At 44.4% G+C, this 12,552-nt stretch overlaps 1 protein-coding gene across 1 annotated transcript in view; it reads right to left on the bottom strand.

The window, feature by feature from the left end:
- ARMH4 (armadillo like helical domain containing 4) overlaps positions 1–12,552 on the bottom strand; it is a 47,743-nt gene that overhangs the window by 19,659 nt on the left and 15,532 nt on the right. Inside the window, exon 5 of the mRNA XM_042813624.1 lies at positions 7,536–7,787. Within this exon, the coding sequence (XP_042669558.1) occupies positions 7,536–7,787 (252 nt within the window). The remainder of the gene's footprint in view (positions 1–7,535; positions 7,788–12,552) is intronic.

Below are 12,552 nucleotides of genomic sequence, written 5' to 3'. Positions count from 1 at the left end.
ATTCAGGGCCAATGAACTTTCACATTCCCTTTTTTTTTTTTTTTTTTTTTTTTCTCCAAGGGCTGAAATGCCACAGAAACAGACAGATCTTCTGCACCATAGTTTATATCACTATTAGAAAATAAATGTGATTTCTGCAACATAAGGACAAGGCTCTTCATACAAGGCAAAGGCCATCCAGGCGAGCACATAAAGGAAAAATTAATAACTCTAACCCAGGGAGAGCTGCTGCCCTGCCTGCATCCTTCAATCAAGCTAAGTGATTACCAAAACCCAACGGGAGAGAGGGCTGAAAACCTTGTCCTCTGTCTAAACAGAGCCAAGATTTCTGACGTATATAAAGTGAAGGGGAGAGTGTGAGGCAAAGCACTCTAGAATGTGATACATGCCGCAGCACACTAAAACTGTAGACTCGAGAAGGAACTGGATTACTGCAGATTAAAAAGATAGCCAGTACACCAGGATTCCTGTTACAGCAGGGCTGACAGACAGTGGGATGTACACACTGTCCCAAAGGAGCTGACAGACTCTGGTGAGATGCTGACAGTGCTTAGTGCACACATATGTAGTGCACACCCTCTGCTGTGCCCATATTGGACCCCAGCCCATAATTAAGGCAAAATAAATAAATAAATAAAATTGCATGAGTACAAATACTGAGCCATACTTGATGAGAGATAATAGCCTCAAGTCACAGCAGCAGAGGGTCAGGTTGGATATTAGGAAACATTCATTCTCAGAGAGAGTGGTAATGCATTGGCACAGGCTGCCAGGGAGGTGGTGGGGTCACCATCCCTAGAGGTGTTCCAGAACCATGGAGATGTGACTCTGAGCAACGTGGTCAGTGGGCATGATGGGGGTGGGCTGGGGTTAGGGGGTCTTTAAGGACTTTTCCAACCTTATTGATTCTATAATTCAAGATAGGTCCAGCCCAAGACTGCAATTAGTGGATGGCAAAAGACAGAATTGGAGGTAAAAAAAGTTCAGCTGGTGGTAGGATTCTTCTGTGGGCAGAGAGGAGGAGTGCAGAGCCAAACCTGGCCCTGCACAAATGAGCAAATCCCCCTATGCCAGCCCCAGCTCCAGGAGGCAGCACCTGAGGCTGACAACAAATGGGCTCAGCTAATCTTACTCTGAGATAGGTTTAACCAGAGACACAAAGCTCAAGGCAGGGCTGCTGCTTCAAAGTAATGCATCTGAGGTTGTGACAGTGCAGACACTTCTCAATGCATTCTAGTAAAAGTATCAACAGGAGTTTCCTGCTTGAGGTTTTTGTGTAGAAAGGCCTCTGCTGTCTTCCCCTTCCTTCTGACAAACTGCAGGCACGCACTTTTCCCAACACAAACTACAGCTTCATTGCACCCATTTCTGACAGCCTTTTGCTTTCAGAACTGCTTAGGACCAACCAAGCTTCCTATTTTCTCTTTCACTCCTCTATTCCCTTCTCTGAGTCTTTATTTCTGCTGTGAGGACAACATCTGAATGTGGCACTGCCAACTTCTCACACTTAACATGCGTGGGGTGTGCTGGCATTCCTGTGCTGTATGTAAAAGCATAGCAGATATTCCCCAAAGCAGCTTGGGACAAAATGCGACAAAAGGAAAAGGCCAACCCTGATGTGAATGATTCTCTTTAGGGAGCTGCTCTGGCACTATAATAGCATGTAATAGCTGTTGAAATAGCATATGTCAAAACAAGGCGGGGAAGAGGATTAATGTTGTTGTAAAAAAGACATTTGGATGCATAATTTCTTTTAGCAAAGCAAACCTGATTGAATACCGTTCTGCTCCAGGATTAAAGCGTGATCACAAGCAAACTTAGAATGGTTAAAAAGAGGCGATTCCAAAGTGCACATTCCTCACAAGGAACAGAAACAAAATTTAGCCACCAGCCTGATGGTAGGAGCTTTGTTACTGCTTTGGAGAGGGAAGGGAGCTGGTGAGGAACATATGAAGGAGGGAAGTCTTAAAGCACAGGAGAAGGTTATCCCCTGGGCAGCCAGATCAGCCAGAAGGGAAGAAAACCAGCGTGGATAAACTGAGAATTTTTCCTGAGGCTCCAGGTGAAAAAAAGAATCCCAGCTGGTACTGGGACCTGTCCTGTTCAGTGGCTTTGTTGATGATGGCATTGAGTATATCCTCAGTAAGTCTGCAGGTGACACCAAGTTGGCAGGAAGCATCAATCTGCCTGGGTGTAGGAAGGCCCTACAGAGTGATCTGGACACACTGGACAGCTGGGCTGAGGCCTATGGGATGATGTTCAACAAGATCAAGTGCCAGGTCCTGTACTTCAGCCACAGCAAAGACTAGGCACAAATTTTAGAAACTGCATATTGAGAATTACATTGACACACTTCATAATCTCTATGACTTTCACTTGCCATCCACAAAGATGGTCCAAACTCCACTGTGTACAATATACGTACAATATGGGGATGGAAACCAATAAGAAATGCTGTGGAACCAGACATGGGATGATAAGAAACAGGACACAGTGCTGGCCCTGAGGCCACTGTGGCTATAAGCAGTGTACCAGATGTCAGTTAGATGACAGATGTAGACTGGGACAAAACTGATTTAGGGTAAAACAAATATAGTATTTAACATATATAAAAGCCACCATATACAGCAAACTGAGATACATAAAGTCAGGAATAGGCACAGAAACCAAGAACTGTGGGTGTTACAGCTCTAACTGCACAATTATTTCTTTTTCTGTAAAAATAACTATGTCTAGACTAATAACGATTAGACTGTGAATAATACAATTGCATTAGCAATAAATTCTTGGGTTCAGGTATATTTGGATGTGCCTTTTTTTTTTTCCTATAAAACATGATTTTGAGCATAACAACGGCGTCTTCTCTGTTAAGATTTCTAGTTCAAATAGAATTACAGAACTGTTAGAGTTAGAAGGGATCTTTAAAGGCCGTCTGTTCAAGTTCCCCTGGAAGGAATGGGGTCACCTGCAGCTAGATGTCACCTCATATTTGTGGTGGCCTAGGATAAGGAACCAACAGGCTCCACTGACATTTTAAAGAACCAAAGTCCACCGTACCAACCCCCACATCAACAATTTCAACCATGCATTCAAGAAGTCACAACCCTGTAAAGCCTCAAGAAACAAAAGCCACAGCTGCTCCAAACAACGTCATGTATCTTGAATGCACAAAACAAATTACTGCAAACCTCACAGCAGGCTGAGTAAATGTCCCGGTCCTGCTACTGCTATCCTACCACAGACAGCAGGATCTCCCAGTTACACACACTGGGACATGGAAGATTAGCAAACACTGTGGCATTAACAAACAGCTTGGGAGCATTTCCTTGTTCTGCGCTAGTTCAAGATAAGTTGCTGTGTCTTATCCTGTAGTCTGTACAATAATAATGGGGTGATGCTGCCACACACAGAGAGCATAAACACTCTCAGGAAGTGGGAAAAGAGAATGGTCACAGCAGCCATCACCAACACAGAGGTAAAAGGTTTTGATCTCCATGGAAGTGTACAACAAAAGTAATTTATTTTAACATTCATGAGGAAAAACTATAAGAGGACCCAAGAAGCGTCCATGAGGTTTGAGTTCACCCAAATCAATGGCACTTCTTGCTGTAATGCATGAACATTTAATCCCAAAAGAGGGAGAAGAGAAGAAAGATGCATTTTTATTCATTCTCAGAAAGCTTAAGTTCCCTGCCCCTCTGATATTCTCGAAACACAAAGTTTGTGTTCACCTACTAAGCAGCACTCAGGGACAACTCTAACAAGCAGAGGAAGGTTGAAGTCATCTCCCACAATGCAGAGAGGTCCCAAAGTTCTGCCAAGAAGCCCTTTACATCTGAAGACAGAGCATTAAGGCCATCAGAGATCCGAAAGCAAATTCAGACCTTCCTTCTGCAGAACCAGAGGCCATCAGAATGTTTTTTTGGAGGATCAACTTCTGTTTTGATGACATCATTTATTTTTATCACTTAGCTTTATTTTTGTCTAAATCTTGCTGGTTAGAGAGTCAGCTGATAGACTGCAAAGCTGACAGCCTCATTACTGAAGCATATAAATTGCTTTTGCTCAGCTGGAGTTAATGTAGGACCATCTGACTTCCCAGAATTGACATTTTAATGATTCTGTTTCTCTGGCACTTTTTCATTGACCACTACAAAAATCTAAACTGTCTCTTTGCTTTGCCAAGCTGCCTGTGGATCAAGTTCTCCAGAGATTTTCAGCATGTCAGCCATCAGACCAGGTAAACCCAGTAATAACTGAGCTGAGAGTACCTACTCCAGTACTTCTCCCTGTTCTGTACTACGGATGTTAGAGATAAATCTCAAAGTTCTGAAGGCCACAGGACAGAAAATCTCCCCAGGAGAAGGATATGCGTGAAACATTTTAAAGATGAAAAATGCCAACTGTAAAAGTTTGGTACTTATTGAACCAAAAAAGTAAGGAGAATCAAGAAGAAATAACATTTAATCTCCGTTTAAGAGAATCACGACAGAATCAAACACGAGGCTGACAAAATTGACTACCGTGGGTATTCTGCAATTTGCTTCAGATAGGTTTTCAGTTATCTCCTAGAGAAACTTTAATAAAGCATCTGCAGTAACTTTGCAGGATCTGCTGCAATCTATCAAGCTGATTATCTGCAAACTGAAGTATACAAAGTCATGATGTTCTAGCTGCAGAACTCACTGCCTTGTCTCCTCTTGTGTGCCCTTATCTTCCACCTTTCTTCAGGTCTTCCCTTGCAGTGTCATATCCCAGGTTAAACAGAACAACATCCCTCTCTAAACTATAATTCGTTTGTACAGAATGTGAAATTAGTCACTCCTTGTGGAACCCCAAGGATGAGCTCTGCACCTTCCTTCCTATTTCCAAAACTCACCATGAGCTGAGACAGGCAGGAGCAACATGCCCTGACCCAGCTGAATTGAGACAAACTGCAGATCCACCTCCTCCAGGGCTGTGATGAGGCAAGTACAGTGGTTAAGAAGTCATCTTAAAATGAAAGTCAAGTTACTTTCAGCTTTAGAAGAAAAGCACTTAAAGGAAATGGATTTCAGAGAGCTAGATTTAGTTGAGAAAGCACTTTGAAGAAGAGGGTTTCGAAGAGTCCATGAACTTGTCCAGCAGATTCAAAGTCTTATAAGCTCTGTACAATAAGTCTGGTATGTCCAGATGCCCCAGCAGAACAATGTGGGCAGTTCTTTTGGTCTCTTGTCAAGTTTGGTGAATTTCTTTCATTCTTAACAACACACCTCCTGCTGACACAAGCTACACACGTTGTCCATCGTTCATGTTCTCTTTTGAGTGCTCCTGATAACACACCACACAAAGCAGCATTGAACAGGGCCAGGTACAGGGCATCTCCCATTCCCCACTCCCAAAAAGGACACTCTGAACACTCAGTTCAGTTCCTTGCTCGACCTCAGGTTTTTGGTATGAGTTCATACATGTTCTTGGTTTTCTTTGTGCCTCTGTCTGAAACAGATCGTTTCCCTTCCCCTTAAAGAACACTGTAGAAGGGGAAGGAAACAATATCAAAGGGTCATTTAGGTCATCTAAATAGAGAAAGAAGAAATGACTCTTTATGTAAGTGTTTACCTGATAGAAAAAGACGGGTGATGGGGGAATCCAAAGCAAAAAAGACTGATTCCATTACTCCTTCTCTCTTCTCCTCAAATTAGCACAGTAACCGAAGTTCCATCTACTTTTTAAAGACAGTATCAGCTCAGCTTCTCCCTCCTGACTGCAACAGCTCCAAAATGAAGGCAGTCCGATCTATTTGGACACACAACCCAGCCAGGCACTTACAGACAGCACAGAAGTTCACACCTACTCTGTCCTCCAGGTGCCTGGCTCAGCACTTGGCAGCTGACCCAACCTGACAAGCTTCGCAGCAGGCTTTTCCAATTTGCACAAGGATAAATAAAATATAAGTGAGTTACAAAAAAAAAAGTCTCTGGCCACATGATTTATTCCATATCTGAAATTTTGGGAAAGACAGCTTTTTCAAGAAAAAGAGGAAAGGTGGTAGAAGATGAAGGCTGCAGGATGAAATAATATAAAACACAAGAATAGAGCTGAGTCCTTATGTTCAGAAAAAGCTGTCTAGAAAATACTGTAAGGAGCATTCTCCAACAAGGTTCTGCTCTAGGCAAGGAGCCCTCGCATCCCTGAGGAGGAATCAATGCCATCTTCCTCCTCTTCCTGCGTGCTACATGGGCACACACCTTGGAGTTTCTCAAACACTGCATTTCTTGACCACAGCAAAGCACTGGTACCCTCAGCCAGGACTGATTGATCCAAAGGCAGAGCCATCCATCCTGCTACACACAGTCCTGACCCAGGCAAGTAGTTACAGTGTTTTGAGTACAAAAAATGTGTACCTTCCTTAAAGGCACCAAAGATCCTGCACCAATGAAACGTGTAGAATAACAGCACAAAGCTACCAAAGCAACTCTTATCACAACCCCATGTTTTCTACACTCTTCCTCCAAGCATGGTCACGTAGCTCTCTAATACAGCTTCTCAAAGCCAACCAGAAAGTCATTAAAGACTTAGAATTACTTCCCTTGCACAGCTCCTGCCCAGTCTGGCAAGTTAACAGGACGTGTGAAACAGATCTGACTTGCAAATCATCCAATATAATGTTTTCCAAGAAAGAGTTAGTGGGACAGCAGATATCAGGCCTGATGCAACCTCAGTCTGCCCTTGGAGAGCAGCCCTCCCACAGGGCTCTTTAAATACGCTCTTTGATTTATTTCAAAGGAAGCTAACAATGCTTAAGCTCAATGCCCAAGGAAATGGGACTACATGGAGAAAATTAAACACCTATGGGAAGCAACAGTTCATATGACTCAACATGTAAAAGGGGCTTGGGGTTTCTGCAGTTGGTGAGCCTCTCTGTACAGCGAGATCATTAAGAGCCACGCACATTTTCTGTATGGATGTGGTTCAGCTCTCACTGATTCACCTTTCTAGGCAGAATAAACTAACACAGCCATAAAGCACAGGCTCTACACACGTAGTGGGAATAAACTGGTTAATGCTTTACATGGGCCTTAAGGGTTTGTCTTGTTTAATACTTTCACCACAGGGTCCCAAGATTGGACAACAAAACCCTGAAGAAATATCAATGGTGCCCTCACAGGACTTGTATGCCAACATACTTCAAGCAAAAGGAATTAAAATCTCCCTGTACTGTCTCCTTTCTGTCTCCTTTCACTATGACACCAGGATTGCAGCATTAAAATTTCAGCTGAGACACACAGCACAGCTCCAGGAATGATGACCAGGCCTGGAGTATGCAGAGAGCTTCTCTCCCAAGCTAAAGCCACAGGACACATTGTTTGGGACTCATTCCAATTTGACCAGTTGTTTCTGGAGCCAGGGTTTTCTCAGAAACACAGCTGCTCCACGTTTAGCCAAGTGTGTTGGAGGCCTGCTGAGACCTCCCAGCACAACGGGCTGTCCCATACAAGATGAAGAGGAGACATGTCCTCCATGAGGGTAAGGGAAGAAATGGTTTATTCACTCACCCAGACCCTGGTTCTGCTGTTCCCACTCAATGGTATCAGGAACCTGGTAGGACACCCCGGCCAGCTGGGCTGCAGGGTTCTCCAGGCCAGCTATGGGCTCCTGGGAGGTTTCGCCTGGAAGTGTGAAGCCTGGCAGCTCTGTGTCACCCTCCATGCTTTCATCCATGGAATCTATCTCTTTGTCCTCTTCATCTTCCTCTTCCTCCTCTTCTTCTTCCTCCTCCTCTTCATCCTCTTCCTCTTCCTCGGCCTCTAGTCAAGAAGACACAAAAGCAATATCAGGAAAGGTCCCACAAAACAGAAGGTTCATACATCCCTATCAATGAGTTCATAATCCCCTTTCCAAAGCCACCTTAACAAAGCCCTGCCTGTTTTCTGACATGAGAGACACCCAGAGAGGTTGATGTGGAAGACCCCAGTCCTGTCTCAAGTTTCTGCCTCCACCCTGTTCCTGACCACAGCTACCAGCAGAGAAGAGCAGCTATAAGAACAGAGCATACACCCAGCAGGGCTTCCCACAGTGCCTCTTCCCAGCTTTTAGTTACAAGGACCCAAGATCTTCCTTGGATTATTCCTCTATGGAATAATGCCATGCTCTGCATTTTCAACAGTTAACTTTTCAATGCCAAAAAGATAAAGCACAGCATTTATGTGCTTTGATGATCCAGCCAAAGTGGTGCAATGCATTGGAGTAGCTTTGATAGGAGACCTGTGGAATGTACACAACATACCTGCTGTAAGTAAAGCAAGCTGCACCTTAGCAATTGCATGATGCTTCACTCTTCTCTCTTCTGCTGTGGGATGCATTGGCACAGCTGCCCCTCAGACTAACTTAGGGAACTTTGGGGAATCTATTCAGTGTTGGGTATCCATCTTACAGATGGAACTGGCCTAGGGAAATCAATGCACATTGAAAAGCCGCTGTGATGTTCACTGTGCTGTTACATGGTGTTACCTGTTGCCCAAGGAGGCTGTGGATGCCCCATCCCTGCAGGCATTCAAGGCCAGGCTGGATGTGGCTCTGGGCAGCCTGGTCTGCTGGTTGGCGACCTGCACACAGCAGGGGGTTGGAACTGGATGAGCATTGTGTCCCTTTGCAACCCAGGCCACTCTATGATTCCATTATAATTTCTTCCAAATCAAAGATTTGCTTTAAAACACAGCATGTTTTTTTTCAGCTCGCAAGACAGGACAATTGCACTTGCCACCTTTCAGTTTTAGCCTTGCATTTCATACAAATGAGCTGCTCTTTGAATTTAGTTGCATCATCATGTTCTAGCATGTCTTTCAGTATCTGGAAAAGAAGATCCTGCAAACAGTTATACCATGCAGAGCACTGAATGGAGCTTACAGGAACGTAGTTAGACTCTTACATTCCCTTTACACTTTAGAAATACATTCTATTTTACTACGTGCCCATGATCTTAAATCAAGATAAGAATTTTCTCCATTAAACTATATGCTTTCATACAGAATACACAGCCTCTGTGCATCTGAGCATGGCACCTGAAGAATGTCTGAGGAAGCCTGCAAAGATAAGTTAAAGTAGGTCTTGTGCCTCTGCTGAGGCACAACACAGCTGTAAGCAAAAGATTTCCCAAATGAAACAGCAAAGGTGCTAAGCAGCCAGCACTCTGGAGAACATGACCATGAGCACATTTTCCCTGAATGGACTGGGTGGAAAAAAAAAAGGTCAGAGAAAACAGCAATCAGATTGTATATGAAAATGTACCTTGGAACAAGGTTTTTAGAAGGCTCCTGTGATTTTAGCAAGCTAATTAGAGACACCTGCCAGGAGCTGGCTTTGAGAAAACAGATATCCATCTCTGTACTTCCAAACTCCAGCAGGCAGCCAAGATGAACACCTGAATTGAAAGTGCCAAGACTACTTATCATGCCTGAAAATCACCCAGCTTCATCCATCACCCCACAGCCACAGCACGAGGATGAGGATAGCACAGCGCTCACAGCACAGCTGCACCAAGGGGAAAAAAGGGCTCATTCACATGACTGAAATCAGCTTTGTGACCCCCTGCCCCAAAATACCATCGGCTTGCCTTGATGCAAGGCACAGTGCAGAGCACCACTTGGTGGTCACAGATAGGAAACTGTGCTTCTAAAGAAACGCAGACCACATGTGTTAGAGCTCAGGGGTACACAAGGAGGATGGCAGGCACAGGCAGGCTGCTTACAGCACCCACTGGTCTCAGCAGATAGGGAAGAATGCATGCTAGGATGACAGGAAATGGCCTTAAGCTGCACCAGGAGAGTTTTGGGTTGGATATTACAAAACATTTCTTCTCAGAAGCAGCAGTAATAAATTGACACATGTTACCCAGAGAAGTAATCAAGAGTGGAGCTGCACTCAAGGATCTGGTAAACTGGGATGGGTGAACTGTTGGTCTAGATGATCTCAGAGGGCTTTTCCTTCCTTAGTGATCCTATAATTCTGTGTGTCACACAGCCAGACCCCAAAAGCTGCAGGTTCATGTGTCACATCAGAGCCTCTTTGCAAAAAGATGTTTTACCTCCTAAACCAGTCTGGCTTGGCACTTCAGAGATCTCCACAGCCACTCCAAAGAGGAGACCGAAAGGACCAACACTGCAAAGCCCAGCAGATGTGGACAGCATTTAGATTGATGTGTAAACACATCAGCATCCCTTCTGAGTTAGTTACTTTGTGGAGCATGCTTGCAAGTATTCAAGGCTAAGCTAAGGTTCTCCTTACACAGGAAGCAAGATAATCATACAGTGGAACGTAGCCCATGGCCAACATGCTAATCTCTAATAAGGAGATGCAAATAGCTCTCCTGGTACTTGTGTGACATTATTCAAATCATGCACTCAAGTGAAGAGCAGCTGTAGGAGCACTTCTGCACACCTGGCACTCCTTTGCCAACCAGAACAGACAGAACTGGCACAGTACTCCTACTGCAAGTTCATCTTGCTCTGTAGACCTTCTTCAGTGTCTTCTTGTTTCCTTAACATTCACCAAATTCTAGACATCACGTGTCATGTGCAATGTGACCCTAAAAAGGCTTAAGTAGAGTAAATCCTGTCTCCTTTCACTATGACACCAGGATTGCAGCAGCAAAATACCATCCATTACATTCCTATTTCCTCCTGCAGTATGGGTGATGCATAAGCAGACAATGGGAGAGTTACCTCATCTCCACATGTTGATAAATGCAAAATCTGACCCTCTGACAGAGACTAAATAAGCACTGTGTTCTGTAACGGGCTCAGTTCTGCCTCGACTGACACAGAGGAAGAAAAATTGAGAATTTTAACACTTCCCTGCTGTGACAGCAATGCAATCTAAGCAGCAGGAATCCCCATAAAAATGAGATTCCTGCTTCACCTGTCAACAATTTTGGTTTTGAAGGACCTGACAACCTTGTAACAGGCATTGAAACATTGAGTTTTTGAGAAGTTAGAAGAAGGCATCAAGAGAAGCATGAGACAAGTTTTTTTTGCAAGCTTCCACCTTTATTATTTGCCAGAAAGAGCAATGGTTCAGTTTTACTATGGGGCACCCGCACCACTGCTGAAACCCATAGCACAGGAGGCTGCTACCCATGCCTTTTAGATATTTTCCCTTAGCGTTTAAACATCACTGTCATGCTCCCTGGAACAGGTTGCTTAAGGAGGTTGTGGATGCCCCATCCCTGGGGCATTCAAGGACAGGCTGAATGTGGCTCTGGGCAGCCTGGTCTGGTGGCTGGTGACCCTGCACATAGCAGGGGGGTTGAAACTAGATGAGCATTGTGATACTTTTCAACTCAGGCCACTCTATGATTTTAAGTGTTTTCACCCTCCACCAGACTTAAAACGTTGTTTGCTAGAGTTTGTGCACAGCAGAAATATCCTTCTACTCTATGAACAGCACGGCTCACCAGAAGGGGACAGCTTGACTTTCACAGTGAGCTCAAACAAACTATAAGAAAAACCCTGTAAAAAGTTGCAAGACAAAACATGGAGGTCTCAATCTCTGTTCTTTGCACCAGACCCAGAGGACCCAGTGATGTCTAGAGTAATGCAAAGCATCATTAGAGTCCACAGTAGACTTAGGCTGTGATAATACCAAGTACTCAGCACTGTAGGGATTGAATGCCTATGAGCATCTGATGAGCACCAAATTTGCACTCAATCAGAAGCCAGTACCAATTAGCTTCCAGTAGTGAGCCCAGTTCCCATCACTTCACGAAAAATGTAACCTTTGCTCCTGTGCCAGCACTGAGCAAAGCAGCTCAAGAGCTGAGCTACCACTTCAGGGAGCTACAAGGCAGGCCTAACCCTATCTGAACACAAACTAAGAGGGGCAAGAGAGCACTACAGAACACTAACAGCCACCTGACAGCAACCCACAGGGATGTTATCCAGCACAATTCTACTTTTCAAGAAGTCTTGGCTTGCCAAACACACCAGGAAACTCAAGGGACCTTACAGAATCATAAGATCACCAACACTGAATAAGACCTCTAGGATCCTCCAGTCCAACCATTCACTTATCACCAACATTCCCCACTAAAGCAGCCCCTCAGTACAACCTCCACACATTTCTTGACAACAGTGGCACACAGCACAGAAAACAGGAGTGAGTAATTAAGGACAAGACTGGGAATGAGGGGTGCATGACTACAGGAAAGGAAGATGCATTTAGAATCTTTAGTGCATTCCACTAAAGAACTTCTTTCAGTAAACTTGTAGTGTGGGAACACAGCCCATTTTCTGCACTGCTTTTGTAATCACAGATAGCTGTCAAGGCAGAAAGACCTTTCTAGGAGAACACTTATTAATCAATTGCTTTCATGTGATCAGTGATAATGCCACCATCTGATGTTTCTAAAGTGCTGCCAAGAGCTAGCACTTGTGACAAAGCCCAGCTTGGAAGGAGATGACTGGCAGGAGAGTAGAAAGGCTCTAACCCTGCCCAGCTTTCTGGATTGCATAGGGACACCTAAAAAGGGAGTAGAAGCTGACCAGGCTCTGAGTTGCACAAACACCTGCTGTGAAC

Source organism: Centrocercus urophasianus, unplaced genomic scaffold (assembly GCF_019232065.1).
Source record: "Centrocercus urophasianus isolate 14NV4802_14NV808 unplaced genomic scaffold, USGS_Curo_1.0 seq_14, whole genome shotgun sequence".
Taxonomy (NCBI): Eukaryota; Metazoa; Chordata; class Aves; order Galliformes; family Phasianidae; genus Centrocercus; species Centrocercus urophasianus.
This window is presented reverse-complemented; position numbering and strand designations above follow the sequence as displayed.